The 20,873-nt window shown below is 36.9% G+C and overlaps 1 protein-coding gene across 5 annotated transcripts in view; it reads left to right on the forward strand.

Annotated features, from left to right (window-relative positions):
- HSD17B12 (hydroxysteroid 17-beta dehydrogenase 12) overlaps positions 1-20,873 on the forward strand; it is a 224,495-nt gene that overhangs the window by 126,335 nt on the left and 77,287 nt on the right. For 4 of the 5 annotated variants that reach the window (XM_057507571.1, XM_036891682.2, XM_057507573.1 and 1 more), the window contains one exon: positions 17,074-17,181. The exons of the other annotated variant lie outside the window; for it this stretch is intronic. In XM_057507571.1, the coding sequence (XP_057363554.1) occupies positions 17,074-17,181 (108 nt within the window). The remainder of the gene's footprint in view (positions 1-17,073; positions 17,182-20,873) is intronic. 5 annotated transcript variants of the gene reach the window in all.

A 20,873-nucleotide genomic window follows, 5' to 3' on the forward strand; every position in this document is an offset into this window, starting at 1 on the left:
TGTCATATATAAGGCATTGCTGTTTCTTTCATGGTCTTTGGTAAAGAGATATCAAATACATTTTGTAAGATCATGTTGCATGTACAGTAGCAGACTCAGAATCTGCACCTTGACTTTAATTCTTTCTGTGCACTGCCACCTTGAAAACAGAAAAACCATCTAATGAGATTGCATACTAATTCTTTATTCTGATGTCTTAACTTTTGGTACTTTATAAAATTTGAAATTTCAATATATATATATTTTGAACACTGAACATCTAAACTTTTTACTTAACTGCTTAAAAGTCATTCAACCTACAAAGATTTTATAAGTTGGTTCACCTTGCAATTTGCCTCCATTTGGCATTGTTCCAAGTGGTGACTAGTTGGTGAGGAGACCTAAAGTACCTCTTAAAGATCTTGTTGAGGATGGTGGAGACTAAACATGTTGTAAATTACTGCATTAAATGGAAAATAAGCAGGCATAGGATCCTGTTTTCTCTTGAAAGCTCATTCTCGAAAATGGTACAGAACAGATATGTGTACTCATACAAGCTAACATGTACCATCTTACTCAAATCATAAATTAAAATATTTTTGTTATTTTTTTGACTTTGCATTCTTTCCATCACCCTTTCACACACAGTGATGAAATCTTATTAATGATTTTTTTTCTGGCACAACTACAAGATGATTTCTGCAAGAAAGGCTTAATATTACTTAAATCATCATTTTACATAGCAGCATTGCCTCTGGGACTTTTATACAGTGCAGCTCTTACAGTAGATGAAGGAAATCAAGTACTGCCACCCAGACTTTTAGGAATATTAATATATTTTTGAAAGCAAGTAAAATATCCTATAGACTAGCTTGTGATCCTGTATGAATGGAGAGTAAACCCATAGGAATGGTTACTTTTTCTAGAACAGAACAGAGCATTGTGGGAATGTATGGTATTATTGATCTTTTTGTGAATGAAGTTGTCAGATTCTTATGAATGATTCTGGGAGAAAAGATACTATTAAGCCATTATGAAGATGTTTAAAAAATTTAAAGAATATTTCATAGAGAGGGTTTTATCCTACTAGATTTAAAAAATACTCTGCAGCTTATATGTTTTTTTTTCTTATATTATTTTTGAGAGTCATTTTAGGTCCACAGTAAAATTCAGTGGCAGGTACAGAAGTTTCCTTTATACACATAGCCTCCTTTTGCTATCAGAATCCTGAACCTGAATCGTACATTTGTTGTAATTGATGAACCTATGTTGATACAACATTATCACCCAAAATCCATAGTGCAGGGAAGTTTTTCATTCTATTTGAGGAATAAGTCTCAATTTTTAAAAATATACTGCCTACAAAATGTTTCTCTTAATGCCTACATTTGGATTTCTTAGCTTATTTTCTTTTGACTTTAAATAAATAGCATGGAAGGTATATTTTTTGCTTTTTGCCTGTTTATTTTTTAAAATTTAACATTTAATATTTGCAAAAAATGTATTTTACTAAATGCCTGTCTTCTCTGTTTCTATGTTGTACACTGGGTATAGGTGGAAAGGGATGAAGTCAGATATCAGGTCAGAAATGTATGTACTTATGAGACCAGGTGATGGAAACAAGTCGGGTCAGCCAGGGCGAGGCCAGAGGGAGCAGTGAGGCCTGCAGAACCCCAAGAGCTCCTTCCCCACGCAAAGATGTCGGCTCTAACCTGTTGTCCCTGTGGCCATATTTTCTAGTTACCTTAAGGAATTTAGAAAGGAATCTATGATGACTTATGTAAAAATTTGCAATCTTACATCAACTTAACCTTAACTGGGGCCAAAGAAAATTAAGGACCCGATAACTCATGGGCCATTGATTTCATCAAGCCATTATTTCTATAATGATTAAATGTGCTGGACACAATTTTAAGAGCTTTATAGAAATCAACTCATTGAATCATTAAAAAACTCTCTGAGATCGGTATTTTTATTATCTCTGAGAGATGATATAAGTAAGATACAGAGGGGTAACTGTCTGGGTAAGCAGAATCTAAGATGCTTCTGAAGACTGCTGCTTCATGACATACATGCTCCATGTGATCCCCTCTCCTTGTGTGTTGGCAGGACCTGTGGATATAGTGACTGTCATTCTTGTGATTGGGTTACTTTATATGGCAAACGTGGAGTGAGTGTGCAGATCTAAGTAAGTCTCTCATCAGTTGACTTTGAGTTAATCAAAAGGGAGATTACTTTTGTGGGCCTGACCTAATCAGCAAGCTCTTTAAAAATCGGCTCCAGTCTTTCCTGAGATTAGAGATTCAAAGCGGCAGAGCTATTCTTCTTTTGGCCTTGAGAAAGCAAACCACCATGTTCTGCGGAGCGGGAGGTTTGCTATATGGCAGGTGACCTCTGGGAGTTGAGGGCCCCAGTTTTACAACTGTAAGAAATATAATTCTGTCAAAACCAGTGCACTTGAAAAGTGGAGCCTCAGCCTCATTTAGATCATATCCTTCTGAGATCCCAATTAGAGAGGCCCAGGTATACCATGCCCGGGCTCTTGGCCTATCTGAGATAATGAGTGTATGTTGACTTAAACAGCTGAGTTTGTGGTAGTTTGTGAGGTAGCAATGCAGAACTAATCCATGTTTCCAGGGTCTCATTGCTGAGGCATGGCCGAACTGGGGTTTGGACCCAAGCAGCCCAGTTACAGAGTATTCTGCCTCATGATCACTACTTGGTGACTCCTATCCAGAGAGCACTTTGAACAAACAGTTGTGAGAATGTTTTCTAAAATTTTATTCTGTCCTTAATTACCAGAAGGTGTATATTCTACTATGATGTTCTGCTTCATAAATCCACTTTTATGGGCAACTCAGAAATTTATTTTTCTAGTTCTCTTTCTGTCTTTTCTTACGTAAAGTTGATAGATGCATACATACATAAAATTATTTATATAAAGAAATATTCTTTATATAACAAATATTAAAATTAGTTTTATTAAAAGGTAATACTTTTTTCCATAGTGTGAACTAATATTAATGTTCCCTTTCTAATCTCTTTGGTATAAAATGGTAAAGACTGAGCAATTTAGAGTATGCAAATAAAGTATTTGCTGAAAGCTCTTTGAGGTACTGTGCAAAGCTTATTTTCCTTGGTTCAAATTTTAAAAAGATGATGAAATAGTTTAGAACTTAATGATGTTCATCTTGCACTTTTTGTCCCTCAGAATTTACAGTTTACCTTACATTTCAAAATCACATGTAGAATTTACTTTTCACTTTGCTTTTATCTTCTTTTAAATATGTGGATAACAAATGAGACCTGCTCAGAGCAGTGGGGAGGACATGGCATGGAGTATATTCTATTGGGTAGGCAATAACACCAGGAAGACCCAAAAGGCACTTATCAGGTCTTGTTATAGGCATTAATAATTCACGAATCATAATTATTACGGAGCATCAAGATTCTCAAATGAGCTGAAATCCAGATCTTTTAAAAGATGTCCCATTTTGGAATGTGAAATAAACTGACAACATTGTTTTTTATCCAGATTGCTCTATTAAATACCAAGAACTATTACCAAAGCATGGTGCTGTGACCATGGATTAGTCCTTAGGCGAACTGGATCCATCTCTGGTCTTCCACTGAGAATCTCTGTTATGTGAGACAGCTGGTTGTCTATTGTACACTGGTAGGACAGGTATATTCACATCTGTGATGTTGGTAGTGTCTGCTGTATAACTTAGAGAATTGTTGTAAAGATTATATAAATAGTATATTTGAGAAAATTTTGAATGTAAGGGGAAAGCTTCAATTTCAGTCTTTGCCTTTCCAGGTATAATATGTTAATTGCTCTCTTGGAGCAATTAACTGTCTAAAATTCTCTTGGGACAAAATGAGAAATAGACCTCCTATTTACCCAGGACAATCTACAAAATGTCTTCACATGACCCACTACTGCTTTTCCTTTGGTGAGATACTTGAGGAGATTTATTCAAATTTGTTCATTTTTCTTTTCATTATCTTGGCCTCTAGTACCTACTGGTAAAGAAAACTTGCTGCTTTTCCCATTTATGATCTTAATTGGCTGCCACTTTAAGAATTGTTGGAATTCATTGGCATTTGCAAAATAATTTTGCTGACTTGGATATTTGAGAGACAAATAAAGGTTAGTGTCTCTAATTTCCTGGGAGATAGTGGTAGCAGGATACAGATGATCTATTCCCTTCTAACTGCCAGTCCCCTCCCTACTGCCTTTTGCTCCATAATATATTGCTTCACATACTCTGTTGTGCAAGATATCGTCTCATATGCATGATTATCTTTACCAGAGGATATTGTCACATGTTACAAAATCATACTTAAGGATATTATCTCATGTTTTGTCTTAGACTAAGATGGAGGAGCTTCTTTGCTTTTCCTCCTTTTTCTTTTTTCTTTCTGTCGTCTCCTTTCCTTCTTTCCTTCCTTCCTTCCTTCCTTCCTTCCTTTCTTTCTTCCTTCCTTCCTTCCTTCCCTCCCTCCCTCTTTTCTCACTCACTCTCTTTTCTTTTATTTTTTCTTTCCTTTTCTTCCTTCCTTCCTTTCTCCTTTATCTCTTTCTCTCTTTTTTACAAAACTCTCCACAGTTGTAGAATTTGAACCTATTAGGTCCAAAAGAGAACTCTTGGAGAATTGAGCAAGATTTAGGAACTGACCCTGAAGATTTTAATTAAAATTTACAGGCTCCAAAACCTGCTTTTGTTAGGATACTGAGAGTGAGTATGTTTTCCAAGGGTAAGCTTGCATGAAACCACATTCGATAGGCAGAATGCCCAGGTTGGTGTTTTTGTTTCTGTTTCCTTCCAGGAAATATAACTGTGGTACAGGCTGTAATACTTAGCAGTAGAACTATTCCCCGTTGGCAGATGTGCAGACAAAGCCAAAATAAAACCAGACGCTCCCTTCGTGAACATGCTATCTAGTGCCTGTAGCGTTTGTATGATTAAGGGCATTTGTGAAAAGAGTCTGGTGTCTCCATTTCCATGACAGGAAAAGCCTTGTCAGCTGTTTGATTCCTCTGGTCAACTTCCCCCAGCCCGAGCTTGGATAAACATTGCCGAGACATTCCTCAGTGACTCATTTTTTTTCCCTTCATGCAGACCTCACCCAGGTCCTTTGTTTTCTAATCAACTTTGCTCTTTTATATATTTTACTGCTTGTAAATACTACTGGCTGTCTATATAGTTCTTACAGGCCTGGGAGCCAATCTTGACAAAAGGGACTACTTTTTCTTTTAAAATGACAAAGTACGACTTTCTGAAATTAATAGACTAATTAATCCAAACTGTAGAGAACTATAAAAAGTAAAAGTTGATTCCCTTTTCTTTTGTACCCAGTCTATAAACACACATACTCTTTGATCTAAGTATTCTACTTCTAGAAATTTGTCCTACAGAAAACTCAAGTAGCTGCACAAAGATTTATGCACAAGATATTCAACACAATATTATTTATAGTAGTGAAAAATGAGAAACTATCTAAATGTCTGTCAGTGACTCCCTATCCCATTCTCCTCCTCAAAGACAGGGCTCAGCCCTCACTGGAAATAGAAAGAGCTAGATTGCTCTGTATTACCAAACCAGTTTATACACTGGGCATTGGGAGCTAAACTTCCACCTCTTGGTCAGTGATTCCTTCCAGACCTTGGTGTAGATGATTAAAACTGTAGCCAGGTGATGTATCACCTGTCTTGACCCTGCTTGTGGGGGTAAAATAGGCAACCAGGGTCAACAAATACTCTTAAATGCTTTAGCTCAGTATGGATCTTTAATACATTACTTTAATTCTCTCCTTTATGACTTCATGCTCTTATTGCCTGTGGTATATTTATTCCCAAATTCATCCCCAGACCTTTCCCTGAGGTGGTCTTAACTAGACTAACTGTGGCCCTCCCTTGGATTTTGATTTGTTTTATGTATTTTATTTATTTATTATTTCCTCTTTTATCATAGTGTCTTTGGCATGAGGAGGGGTCCTGGAAGCAGGGGCATATGTGAGGTGGGGCAGCCTTAGTTGTAGTCATAACTCCTCCTGGTCAAACTGCTTTTGGTGTTGGTGGCAACAAATAAGAGCATTCTGTAGTTTTCCTATCTTTACTTATTTATTTTTTAAAAATAGGTCTTGGTAACCTATAAAATTCCTCTGAATTCATTGACATTCTGTTTCTTCTGACTTGCCATGACATATTCCCCTTCTCCAATACAGTGAGTTCTTGATTCGTGCCCACTAGTACTATGTTTTGAATGACTGATCAAATTACATAGTGGCCCAGCTATTCTATATAATTAAAAATGTATGTACTGACAGGAAAAGCCATCTTTAGTGAAAAAAAGCAAGATGCAGAGTCCCATATTTAGAGGTCTGGTCTTACTTTGTTTAAAAAAGAAAAGAAAGAAAAGAACATACCACAAACACTAAACTCATGAACCAAATCTGTGTGTATATAACATGTAGGTATGCATAAAAAAAGGCCCGCAAGATTATAGCCCAGACTGTTCAGTTCACAGTGGTTATTTCTGGGGAGTAGTTAAACCAATATTTATTCCTTGGAAGGTCATGGACCTTCTTATACATCCAAATGATAAAAAAAACTTATCCCTACAAAAATATGTTTACATAAAAAAATAGTTTGCCTACAGTTTTAGGGACTTCAAGGACTACTGATAACGGCTTTGACCCAAACAATGCATATTGGCATTACCGTCTAATATCAGTCTTAGTTCCTCTATTTGTAAGTATTGCAGATAGCCTCATTTTTGCTTCCTTGTTGCCCACATTCTTATAGTAACTATTGAGATTCTGCTACATTTCTCTGAGGCAACTATAAGGACAATGGAAATGACACTGCTTCTGCCTGCTTCAGAGAAACTTATACATATGAAAGAAGGCATAGCTCATACTTCCTCAGACTTCTTTATTTGAAGGCCATACTGTCCAAGTCATTCTAAATTCTAAGAAGACAGTATTATTGTATATCGAGTTGTGGGACCAACTAACATGTTTTAAGGCCAAACTTATGATATGATAATTATATTTCCTGTATGCTTTCTAGACACTTTGTAGTAAATTGGGTTCTCAAGACAATCAGTACTTGGGAGCATAATTTTACTGTTTTAAATTATTAGAGAGGCTAACAGTATTATATATTTGTATGTTTATGTTGCTGGGCTTAGCTGTGATTGATTTTATCTACAAATTCCAGTTATAAAATTGTTGGTAAATGGGATCTGCTTTTCAGTATCTGTTTGGTACACTTTCTAGAAATGCTTTGGGCAAAGTTGTGTATATATTTTTAGCATGAAACTCAATAAGTAACCAAGAATTCGTTTTCCTCCTGCAAAGCTCAAATATTTATTTAGACTTTTATCCACCAAGTGAAGGCCACAAAGTCATCCTTTCTTAAACTAAGGCTTAAATTACAATATTTTATCAGCCTTTATTATGCAATATATGTCAAAGACGTTCATGTGTATAGTATCGGAGATGATTCACAATGTGCTAAGTACCCTAAGGCCTACCAACTGCATCTCTGGCATCTCAAGCAATGTCTCTTAGCCTGCAACCGATTCCTCTCTGGGGTACTACCCAATACGCACTTGTATCGTGCCTGTGACACTATCGGAGTTGGTTGCTAAAGCTCGTGGTCTTTCCTGAGAGTCCCAACACCCTGGTCACAGTCAGCAAACTCAGCACCCAGATCTTGGTTTCTAGATACTGTTTTCTAATAAAGGGTCCAGAGCTTCTTGGAGAAATGGGTAGGTCCAAGGCTGAGGCAGGGAGAATAGAAGGTAACCTGGGGCATCTCATTGTGCCAGAAAGCAAGAAAGTATTCGAAAAATAGTGGGGCCATGTCAAAAAGACACACAAGTCATCCTCTTCAGACCCCAGTTGGACTGCAGTAAGACAATTATTTAGTTCCTTCGATCTGCACTTTAGGTGCAAGGCTCTTTTGGAAGTCCCACCTATATGCACATATGATTTCCTTGCAGGATACTGGAAAAAATAGAAAGGCAATGTTTCCTGCTGAATCTCTGTTCCTTGTACACTGGGCTCTATGCTGGCTGAATGGAGTCTTTGTGGGTTTTCTTTTTATATTTCTTCATTTCTCTTGCTTCTCCTGCCTGGCATAGGTCTCAACCACAGGCACCTGATCTGCATCCTAGGTAAATCTGCATCCTGATTAGGCTTGTTTCAATCTTCAAATATTGACTAGGGGCAGACACACAACCACTGGTCATTCCAGAAAACTGCTTTTCTTGTCATCAATGAATGGGAAAACTTTGTTGGTTTGTAGTGTCAAGCAGGGGCATGACACTCCTTGGGCTTCAGGAACCTTTGGCCATAACATCCATTTCAGTGGTATATCAGTTGGGAGCTGACCTTTAGTCCCTCCTCATCAAATGTTTGTTCCAGGCAAGGTACAACTTTAAATGTGTTACACACTAGCAGCAGGTATTTGCATGTGATCTAGTTTAAAGTATTAAACTTTTTCCAAAAAAAAAAAAAAGACATACAAGTCAGCTGAAAGGGATTCCATCCCATTAACCAAATCTAGACAAATTGAGCATTAAAATTAAAAACAATAGAAACAAATTATAAACTTTTGAATAAAATAGGAAACTGAGCCCATGCTAATAATGATAAACAAATGGATAAATTGAAATTTCGATAAGGAATGGGATTTTATATAGTCTCTAAGTATTTTCCCACAAAATACTTATTTTAAGGGAAAACCAGTAACTTTTTAGTGAAGGGGCCTGGCAGACACCACCTTGGTAAGAAGTCAAAGTTCATCAGTAATGGGACAATTACTTGAACTGAAATTGAATACCACCTGATAGGATACAATGAGTAAAACAGCTTCCCTTCTGTGATATTCTCACCAAGGATGCATAACCTGAATCTAATTGTGAGGAAAAATACAAACCTAAATTAAGGGACATTCTGCAAAGTAATTGATGGGCCTTACTATTCTCAAAGTGTCAGAGTCATAAAGATCAAGAAAAAAAAGACTGAAAAACTTCCGTATTGGAAGAGGCTGAACAGACGTGGCTCAGTGTGATGGGTGATTCTGATTTGGATCCTTTTGCTGAGGGCTCCAAAGACTAATTTTCTTTAATTGGGATACAACTATCAATGTTTATTGTATTAGAAATTCAAACCGAATAGTTAAAAAATTATTTAATTCATGTAAAAATAATAACAATAAATCCATTATGTGTTAATAATACATTTTTCATGGGAAAATGCCTATGTAATCTGAAACAATGCAGTGAGAAGAAAGGCATTGTTTTACATTTTTGCAAATCTCTTATATTTGGCATTGTAGAAGACAGTTATCTGCCTATTTTCTACATTCAATCTGCTGTGATAATGTTATTTTGGTTGAAGTATAAGAAGAAAATACGGTTTTACCATGGATGTGTTAGAAAAGATAATTGTGGGTAGTCTTAGATGTTACATCAGAATTCACTAAGTAGAGGCTTCTTAAAGGTTAGTTGCAAAATGGAATCTGAAAATGTATCAATGAGTTTTTCATGCTCAGTTACATTAAAATCTATTTGTTTACCTTGCACTTTTACTAGGTCTTTTATCCATTATGATTTTGTAACTTTATGCATTGGTCATTAAGAAGATATTGGTTTCTGAGTCTTGGAGATCTTACAAATGTTGAGACAGTACAAGAAAAATCAGAATTATTAGCATCACCCCCAATCTCATCAGAAAAGTCTTTTCTCTCAAGCTCATGATGGTAGCTACAAGATTTCCAAAATTCTAATTTTCACTTAAAAGCTCAGATTTTATTATGGACAACAAAATACTTTTGCTTGCTTTTTGAGATGACAGGCTCAACTTCACCCGTTTTTAGACTATGTCTAACAAATCTGAACAAGCACAATTTTTCTGCCAGTTGTGCGTTCAAGTAAAATGGTGCTGCATTCAAAAAAGGGGCTAATTCAGTTGGCTGCTCAATTGCACAAGTGCTTTTCATTTAGACGGCCATTGTATTAGGTGCACAGAAAAAGTGCTTTATGCACAGTTCTCTTTTTGTCACACAAAATGTTAAAAAGACGTGTACTGTTTCTACAAGGGAGATATTTAATAAAATTATTGATTTTACTGCTTCTCAAGGGACATTCTTAAATGAAACTGTGACTTTTTTCTTTTTACTGCAAGTATGTGAAGAATACAGTGACTTCCTATACTGCTTTTTTGTATGCAAGATTTTAGCTGTTTGACACATTTTGGGGGTGCTTTTGTGCCGTTACGCAAATGTCAACACCTGGAGGAAGGCAGGTAATGTCTTAATATTTTTGACATTCAGGGACGCTCAGATCCATGGACTTTACTTTGAGAACCACTCCATTGAAGTATTTATGGGTGATGGTGTCCTGTTAGCAACCGAATCTGATATAGTTCAGGAAAAAAAGTTACTTGTATGGTATTTGCAACTTATCTTTGCTTGAGATTATTTCGGAATGAAATAAATAAGTGATGGCCTTTCCAATGTTGAACACTGAAATTTATGAATATAGTCATTTGCTAGTTTTAGCAACATACCATTAAGTTCTTGTGCAGATTAAATTGTGTAATGTCCCTTCATAGAGTTCTTGGCATCTAGTTGATGCTCAGTAATTGATAACTGTAATAATCATTAGGTAGAATATTAACTGCAACTCTTTGCATTTTACATGGTACCCCTGGGTTCTTTAGGGCATCTTAGAGTCGGGATGATTTATGTCAAGTTCTTATCCTTGGTTCTAAGAGTACAGGAGGAGACAAGATACAATATTTTGCTTTGGTTTTTGTTTAATATGTGAAAACTATGTTCTTTTAATAACTTAAATAAAGAGGATTTTGTTTGAGTGTGTGTTGAACAGAAAGATGGTTCTACACCTGGCAAAATGTTTATTAACTATATTGGTCTTAAAGTGTTAATTGGCATAAATAAATACTCATTTCAATACCAGATATTTTAAATTTTATGGTACCTTTTTCAAAAGTTCCTATTTCGTTTTGTTTTGTTTTTTTAAAGAAATAAAAGCAACTATTAAGCTTCCTTTTTCTAAATGTTAAAGTGTGAGACCAAGGTCATGAAAACAATACTTTTTTCCTGTGGAAATATTTCACAAAACCAGAAGGGAATCTTTTAAGAACTAAGTGACAGGTTAAAATTAAAAGAGGTTGCTTAAAAAAAACTCAACCAGCATTTTTAGAAGAAAGATACTGTGCGATATTTGACTTCTAATTAATCGTAGCTTTCTTTCTCTTTGAAAGAAGAGAGGGGAATATTATGGAGGGTTACAATAACATCTCATTTGCTCCAAGCTAATTTTTAGTTATCCTGCAAGGAAAATTGGTCAACTCTGGCCCAAATCTCCCTGGTAATAATTTCATTTTCCAAGCCAACAAAGAGGGAGAAGTAAGCCACCTCAAGAAAAAATTTGCTTCACTAAAAAATAACAAATATTTTGTATGATTAAAAAAATGCTGAGACATAGTCTCATAGACGAAACTATGAAGAATGTTTTAGCTCTAAGATGTGATAGTTTTTTTAACTAGATTTCTAAGCAAATGGATAAAACCATTGTATCTTCACTTTCCCTAAAGCTATGTGTCTAATCAGTCGTAAAACCCTTCAGACTCCAACCTAGAAGTCTCTCCCAGCCGGCCTGCCTCCCAGTTCCACTGCTGCCTCTCTCCTGGGGCCCTTGTCTCTTGGGACTAATGCAGCAGCCGCTGTGTTCTCCCTGCCACCTGTCACTTTTTATAACAGGCCGTGTGCACCCTCTCTGATGCCACTAGCATTTCCTTCCTGAAAAGCCAGTGTGATCTTATCACTTCCTAGCTTACTAGCCTCTCACAACACACAGGAGTTGTAAACTAGTTATACGGCCTGGACATTCATTCACACAGGGCCCCACACTTACAAGTGTCTGTACTTGGTTTAATCCTCTGCTCTCGCCATCTTGAAATTCTTAATACTTTTGAACAGGGGGCTTTGCAGTTTTATTTTGCACTGGGCCCTGCAAATTATGTAGCAGGTCTCCCTTATCTCAGAACATACAACCACTCCTAGCTTTCTTCTATAGATGTTTTCTTTCCACCCCTCCCTGTGCTCCATATACGTCACCCACAGGAATTCTTCCAACGCACTTTTCCTTTTCCCCACTCCCTGCCTTTGGCCACTTCTCCCCCTTCTCTGCATGGCCAAATCCAGCTCACGTACTCAATGCAGATGTCACTTCCTATTTAAAACTGCGCTGTGCAGGAGTGAGTTACTTTCTCTGTGTGCTTTGTTCATGTTCATTGGAGCAGCATCTGGTTTCACACCTATGTCCTTCACCAAAATGCAACCTTTTTGACGGTGTCTGCTCTTATTCTCAGGGTAAAGTTGACATGTGGTCACTGCTCTGTGTGTACTTCTTGAATTCATTCAGTCAAAACATACTTATTGAGCTTGTATAGCGTACCAGGTTCTATTGGGCTCTGAGTTGTATAGTGGTAAAGAAAACACCAGACATGAGTCCTGCCCTCATAGAGCTACAATTTAGGGAGTGAGATGTTTTGTCTGGCTGCAAGTGCTCCTGAATAAATGAATGAACATACGCTGAAGTTTTGGGGTCTTAGTTTAGGATGGGAAATATGCCTCCTTGACTAGTGGTAGTGGTAGAAGATTTTAAGCATTCGGACACCAGAACATCTTGCATTTGGAAGCTGTCCTTGGTTCATTTTGTGGCAGTAAAGGAACAGTGGATGTCAGCAGGGTTCTAGGCTTCTTTCCAAATCTGAAACACCCTTGGTCATGAAAAATGGTAATAGCTTATAAGCTTTAAGAAAGAAAAATTGCCAATTAAACAGACATACCATCGATTGTAAGGCATCTTGATTTCAGAGATATAATAAAGTGGATAAAAATGTGCATCTTAGAATGGATAAAACAGTGATTCAAAGGTTAATCTCTAGCAGATTGAGTCAAAGATTACTTGGGCAGTAAAGGCATGGCTAAAAATAGTAAGTATATCATGACCATTGATTCCATGGATGATACAGTAATAAATAAATCACTCTTTAAAGTAGAGTGGGGTGTGCACAACCAACTTGAAAAAGGATATGCAGCTGATGCAAAGAGGAAACAGTTAATGATACAGATAATCCCTATAGCAGCTTGTGCTGTTCAGGAAAAAACTATATATGATGCAGTCATCTTTGTAGATTTTGGCAGATATGAGAAAAGAAAACACTTTTATAATACCTTACAGTTTCATAAAATACATTCTCATGTGCTGTGATGTGCAATCCTCACAAGAACTCTGTAGGGAGGTATTATTTCTTGCAGTAAGGGAATTCCATAAGGTTAAAAGGTTTGTGTGAAGGGCTCTTCACAGACTGAGCTGGCACTCAGGTCTAAGGGCTTTTGTAACTGTGCCATGCTTTTTCAAACATTCTTAGTTTTGTTCAGCTCGAGCTGCTGTAACAGTATCATAGTTTGGACATCTTAAAGAGCAGACATTTATTTGTCAACAGTTCTGGAGGCTGGAAGTCCATGATCAAAGGTCTGGGAAGTTTAATTCCTGGTGAGGGCTTACTTGCTGGATTGTAGATGGCTGCCTTCTCACTGTGTCCTCACACAGCCTTTCCTTGGTGCATGCTGTGGAGAGAGAGCTTTTTTGTCTACCTCTTCTTACGAGGACACTAATCCCATTATGAGGGTCTCACCAGCATGACCTCATCAAAACCGAATTACCTCCCAAAAGCCCACCTCCAAATACCATCACACCGTGGGTTATGCCTTCAACATATGAATTTTAGGGGAGACACAAACATTCAGCCCACAACACCCTGCTTTAATAGTATTAGCAACATATTCTTGGAATGTTAAGTATAGTAATGTCAGAAATAGTTTTTGCATTTTTCTCACCTCAAAATATGAACTTAAGATGTTTCCATTGGCTGGCCTTTTTCCCCCCAAAGTGTAGAAATTAAACATCTTTACTGGAAAATTTCTTCAAAGATGCCTTGTCCATGGGTCTCCAACACCTGAACCAAGTGTTAGAACTCAGGGCCTTCAAAAGAGTGGGACCTATTCAACTGCTATCAATAGAACAAATTCACATGGTATAAGGTCTTTATTTATTACAAATGGTTCTAATTAAATAGGCTGTAATGAATAAAACATACTACCCTTGGCTTAAAATAAAGAAATACTTGTTTTGGGATGGATTCCTAATGATGCTATAATGAATTTTTCGGTTTGACTGAAAGTAGGTCTCTTCATATGAGATTAAAATTATGATGAATATGTTTTTAAAGGGCAGTGTAAAAAAATCGGCCACTATTTGTTAGCATCTCTGATAATTATAGTTAAATGGGCCTTTAAAATTGGAGTCAGATGAATTATTCCCTTGTAGGGCAGAGTCACCTTTTCTCCATTGCTCCCGAAGGGGTCTCTGTGGGGAGATGTGTCCCCCCAAGGGGTACAGGCAGAGGGAGATGGTAGAGTCTGGGGGAAATAAGAAAACAGGAAAAGGAGGGAAGTGGAGAGAATGTGGTTAGGAGACTTTTTGTTCTTTGTTTTCCCCTTAAAATTAGAGAGAATACAAAAGACTGTACTTCTTACATATTTCTAAATATTGTAAAACATTTGGAGGGACTTTTAAAAACATGCCATACATTTTTATAGTTTAATATTGAATTTAATGAATGTAGATTAAGAAGTTAAAATTGGTAGGCATTGGCTGTAGTATTTCCCCAGGAGTCTCCTCACCCTCTAATTGTTCAAGACTGTGGATAGGGACAGTTGTCCATGATTAAAATATCTTCGACCTTCATCTCCGTGCCCTGAGTTAAGCTCCTGGAGTACTTTCTTCATGAGACTGAATGGATTCTAAGGTTTCTTATAACTCTAAAATGTTTCTACTTGTATGAGCATGATAGTCCAAACTATATAGAACAGATGGAAGAGCTGTTTCTCAATTTATCTTTAAATTTAATTTATACTTTAAAATACCTAATAGTAAGTACATTATATTATGATGTGTCATATAGACATCTCTTACTAGCCTGCAGCTTTATTTCTATAGGAATGAATTTAAGAAGTATTGAGAAGGTGATTTCAATAAATCGGCTGTGTCAGCCTAGATGTATTTACTCTTTCAACAAACATTCGAGTGACTAGTGCATTGCTGTATGCCATGCATCATACTAGGTGCTGAATATGCGAAGATGGCAAAGAATGATCAGTGTTTGTTAGGAAATTGAGACTCTATGTAATGTATTATGTTAAGTGCTTTAATAGGGTTATTAAATTAATAGAAGGTCTTGAAGGTTCTTATTAAATGAATTTGTTCCAAAAGGGTCTCTGAATTTTAACAGTACATCTATACAAGAGTCTACAATGTAAGTACACTCACCGAGTCCTGGGAGATTTAAAAGAGCAAATTTGATTCAGGGGTGGTGAGGTGGCTTTTATTACCAGAGAGAAATTTTCCTAAATGTCCATATATATAGCATTAATGTGGAAATTACACTTTGTTTTTCTCAAAATGAAGAGATAAATTTATCCTATTTTATTCCTGAATAAAATTTTACAATTAATAAAAGGTATCCTTCAGCCTTTTGATTTTGGTCTTTTTTTTTTGTGAATCTGTGGCTTTGATAAGAACAGTGTTCTTTATTTTCCAGTGGTAAATTCTGGGAACCCTTTATAATAAGAAATGATGGGCCAGCTATTGTGAACTGACAGCTCGGTGTCTAGCTCTCCATTACATGAACATGTATAATAACACATTTATATTGGAATAGTACATAAACCTTTAACACCCGATAAGGTGTTTTCTAGGTCAGTTATTGTCCTCTCCAGTTTATTCATGGATTCCTACCTAGGGTCCATACTTTTCACTGAGTCTAAGCATCAAATCTCTTGTGAACCAGCCTTTTAGTTTTAGACATAAATCCTTTTAGATTAAGAATGAAAACCTATGTGTATTAATGCCGCATACACTGTGATGAGTGAAGATTGACTTCAAATGAAGAAAAACTTATTTTTGGAAGATGGATTTTAAAATTCTTGTGAATTCTCATCAAAAAGAATAGTATGCCTAGCCTACTGAACCTCACAAAGTGAAGTGAGAGTGGAATTAGTTAAAGAGAAAAAGAGACTAATGTTTATGGATGGCTCCTGCATGCCAGTAGGCACCACTTGGGCCTCCCATCATAACGTGGGTAGTTTGACCTTCATTTTCATAAGCAGATGCTGAGGCTCAGAGAGAATATGTGACTTGCTCAAAGTCATTAAGCATGTAAGAGTGGAAGTGAAACTGGTACCCCATTTCTGGTTACCTCACAGTCCATGCTGTCTTCTCAAATGGGCTCACTAGTGAAGGCAGAACTTAACATTATACGTTACCTTAAGGGAGTTTTGTTTCTTTAGGGTCTCATCTCTGAATCTTTTATTTCCTCTAGCACTCTGTTTGGACCTTAGCGGTCCTGTGCAAAGTAGAACACTGAGGTCTTTCTTGTCACTTTGTAGCTCTACTACTGTTCATTTTATGTGGAGTCTTAAAGGTAGTGACTTAACCAAGCTTGTAAATTCCAATATCATATTCAGTTTATTTCCAATTTAACAAGATGGACTTTTTGCTTTAATATATCACACTTTAAAATATTTTGCAATAAAGATTTCTTCCTGAAATTGTGAAACCTCAGTTTGCAATTAAAATCACAGAATCAGTGATATTTAAAGAGTATATAACATTATGAGGAGTCATGTTTTATTATTTGTACCTAAGGGTCTAGAGAGTAATAATTGATTTACAGAAGAACTGATTAAGGAACATTCAGCCAGCTCTGTGACAATATTCAATTTTTTATTGCAGAGCTATTGTGTTGACTCCATATCATCTCTTAGATGGTCTCATGATTGCTTAAAATTATCCTGGTCCAAATTTCATAACAAATTGTGGGGGGAAAAAAGTTTGAAAGGATAATGTCATCAAATGTTTTAATCATACTTGCCATATACTAATTTTCCCTCTCTCCCTCCACTGGTGTTTTTTTTTCCCCTAGGAGAAAAATTCAAAGTGGAAACAAAGACCATTGCTGTTGACTTCGCATCAGAAGATATTTATGACAAAATTAAAACAAGCTTGGCAGGTCTTAAAATTGGTGTTTTAGGTTTGTATATTTGCCACATTTATGAACTCTTCTTGCACTTACTATTTGATTTTTGCTATACATTTTCTTTTCAGATCTTAGGTGTTTGCTAAAATGACTAATGAGACAAAATTGTCATGTTAATACAATTGATCATTAGATGATATTAAATTGTATGTGTTTGAATCTTTGTGTTTCTGGTCATATTTTAACAACTGTTCTACAATTTTGGTCATTTTCTCTGCCTGCTTTATTTCCAATCTCTCATTCTCTCTGTATATATTTAGATATAGTTATACCATAATAACCCTTTAAGGTGGAAAATGCTGACCCATTTTTATATTTGAGGAAATGAAGGTTTAGGAAAATGCTTGTCAGCCTTTTGTTCATTATCATTCCCCTTACCCTCGAGGAGCCTTTTCAGACATTGTTTTCCTCCAGTCTTCTCTCCTATGAAACTTCAATACCACAGATACACTGTGTATCTTGTTTATATACTGTATGTATACCTGTGTTTTATACTTAATAAGATCTCACATTTACACTCTGTACCCCTGAACCAATTTTTGTTGCCTTGAAGGAGATACCATGCTAGTTGAGAATGGGTGGTTTAGAGAGATTAGTGACTTGCCTAAGGTCACAGGAAGACTGAATGTTGCAACTGAAATTCATCCTTCTATTTGTTTTTCCAAGTCTTCTACTTCCTTTTGCTACACCTCAGCAACCCTGCTGTTATTACCAAAAACTGATGCTTTTGCTGAGATAGGGAAGTACCGGACCTTGTTATGGAAAAGATTTGCCAGATTTTAAGGAAAAAAAGTCTTTGAAAAGTCACTCACCATTCTTTGAGTCTTTTCTTGGAAGAAAACAGGGTATCCAGTTCAGAAAAACTTGGCATCTTCACTAAATCTCTTTATCCCACTACCTAAATTGGTATGAGCCAAGTAATTACCATTGTTTTCTTTATTAGGCTATAAAAGGAAGAAAAATGAAGAGAAAATACTTTTAAAAAGATGTTTCCTAACATTTTTTTAGTCAAAACCCACAACTACCTTCCTCATACAATTAGAAAAATGGTCTTTCATGTAATTTTCTGATAAGGGAATTATTTTAAAAAAAGGTTGACTACTATAACCCTACATAGTGCCCTCAGGCCTGGCTTTGATATGCTCTCTTTTTCAACTTCTGCCTGATCCAACATCACCGTGCCCCATCTACCCATGTGACTATTCCCCCTACTTACAGGAGAGCTAGTAGCAAAAGGTGAATGGAAATACAAGTCTAGTTTTTGCCATTGTGTCTGCGTGGTCTCTTTTAAGTACATTGCCTGGAGTCTTTCACAGGTTCCTCTTCCTTAGCCCACATCTGGAATGCCTAAAGCACCATTAACATCTATAAAACTCTTGACTTTTTTAAACTTCCAAATCAGTAGCAGCTCTGAATTACTAGTTAGGATAGACAATGCCATTATTCGCTCTAACCCCATTCAAACTAGTCATGGACTGGGGAACGAAGGCTGCCTTAGGAAGGTGGTCAATTGAGGTTTCCTAATGAGAGGAGACTAATCTTGAACTTGTGTTTTTAGAGAATGATTCTTTCATAAGTAGTTCACTTACTCATGATTGTTCTTAGCTTAAGTTTTACCTGCTCTTCACTGGGTAACTTTGAAACTACAGATATTCTGGGACTGTGCTATTGAAGATGGGAAATGTCAGGCATCAGGATGTTGCAGGGCTGGAGGGTTATAAAAGGCACTCTTCACCTTTTTTTTTTTCCCCTGACCTACTATATAGAAAGTCTATAGTGTGAGTTTAGGCATGATAGATGTTAAGGATGAGAGTTCAAGGCATGTGGTTCCCATGCACTTTTCCACCACTTCTAGACTCCTAAGATTTATGTCAGTACATAAGTGCTGATACTTAGATGTAAAGACTGATATTTCCCTAGGCCTCGTATGCCAGTGGAACCTTTCTTTTTAAAATACAGCTCCTTATTCAATTGTAACCTGGATTTAGCAGTTGGTACCTCTCTTCACGTATTCCTTTACCCAATCAAAGGCCTAGAGACATAGCAATGAACAAGAGAGCACCTGACTTTATATAGTATAATGTTCTAATAGGAAAGACAGCACTGAACAAAAATAGTTATTTGTGGGATAAATGTTTTGAGAAAGGAAGGGCAGCATATAATAAGAGTATGAAAGGGGATAGGGAGTTGATACAGGGAGAAACAATGGTGACTTGGCCTAGCCAGTGGGGTAGAAAAAGGGAGGATTCCAGAAATATCTGTGAAGTAGATGAAGCAGGACTTTGTAAGAGGTGGGATGAAGGAGTAGAGAGAACTCATGGATGACTTGCAGGTTTCTGACTTTAGCTTGTGTGTCAGTAAGGCCATTTACTAAAATGGGCAATCTTGGAGGAGACTTTTTGAGAATGAGGATGATTTAAGTTTGTGGTTCTGCTATGATGTCCAAGTGGGGTTGTTAAGTTAGTAGTTGAATATATAGATCTAGGTATCATTAGAGCTCTGAATCAGAGATGGTGTTTGAAGATTACACATCTAGGAATAATCTCATTGAAGCCATGAGACTGGAGAACATCCAAAGAGGGTGTAGAGAATGTAAAGAGAAAAGTGAGGACAGAGCTCTTTTGAGATTGCCCTTGCCTGTCATCAAAGACTGCCTGGATTATACAGCATGAAGAAGGGATGGTTCTTTGCACAAGCTCAGCACCATCCTATAGAAATAAAATGTGAGCTGCACACATAATTTTAACTTCTCTAGTAGCTGTCCTTAAGAAGTAAAAAGTAACAGTTGAAGTTAATTTTAATAGTGTATTTTATTTTAACTCACTATATCCAAAATATTATCATTTTAGCATGTATCCATGATTACATTTAACTTAGCATTCAATCCATTATTGAAATATTTGCAATCTTTTTCTCATGCCAAGTCCTTGAATCTAGTATTTTGCATTTACGATATATCTCAATTCAAAGTTGTTAGGCTGGAGGAAGGAAAAACAAGGACATGCAAACAGAACAGAGAGATACCATAAAAGGAGAACAGACCAGACCCCAAGGTCCGTGCCTTATATGGAAAGGGGACAGCTCTCCCTGAATTCCATCCTGATGTGCCAACTAAGACCCGGATGTCAGCCTCCTCCCTCTTGGAAGGAAAAAAGTTTCTAGTTGTCTATTATGTCACCTTTAGCCAGTCATACCTCTCCACACCCCCTAGGATAGCTTGCCCACTCCTCCCCCTCCTAATCCCTTATAAGCCCCCACCTCCCTGACTGGGTGTGACTTCCCCAGCCTGTACATCACCTGGGAGTGGCATTCAAATAAACTACCTGGCCCTTTGTTGCCTCTTTTCACCTGCTTATTTCGGCTAAAATTTATCTTACAAAAGTGTTCCATAGTTAACATGTGCACAGTGATAGATATCTTTGCTCTAGTACATCGTGGCTGTCTTTCGTCCTCAGTTTGTGTGGGAGAGCCATACATATAATTTCTAGATTTTTCTTACTCTTTAACATGGTTTTCAGGCCAGGGTCAATTTCGCAATGTCTGGCAATGTTGGGAGACATTTCTGGTTGTCGCTACTTGAAGGGTAGGAAGGGAAAGTTCTCTTGGTCCCTACTGGCCCCTATTAGGTACAGGTCAGGGATGTTGCTAAACGTCTACGATGATTAGGACAGACTCCCACAGCAAAG

This window comes from Manis pentadactyla, chromosome 9 (assembly GCF_030020395.1).
Source record: "Manis pentadactyla isolate mManPen7 chromosome 9, mManPen7.hap1, whole genome shotgun sequence".
Classification (NCBI taxonomy): Eukaryota; Metazoa; Chordata; class Mammalia; order Pholidota; family Manidae; genus Manis; species Manis pentadactyla.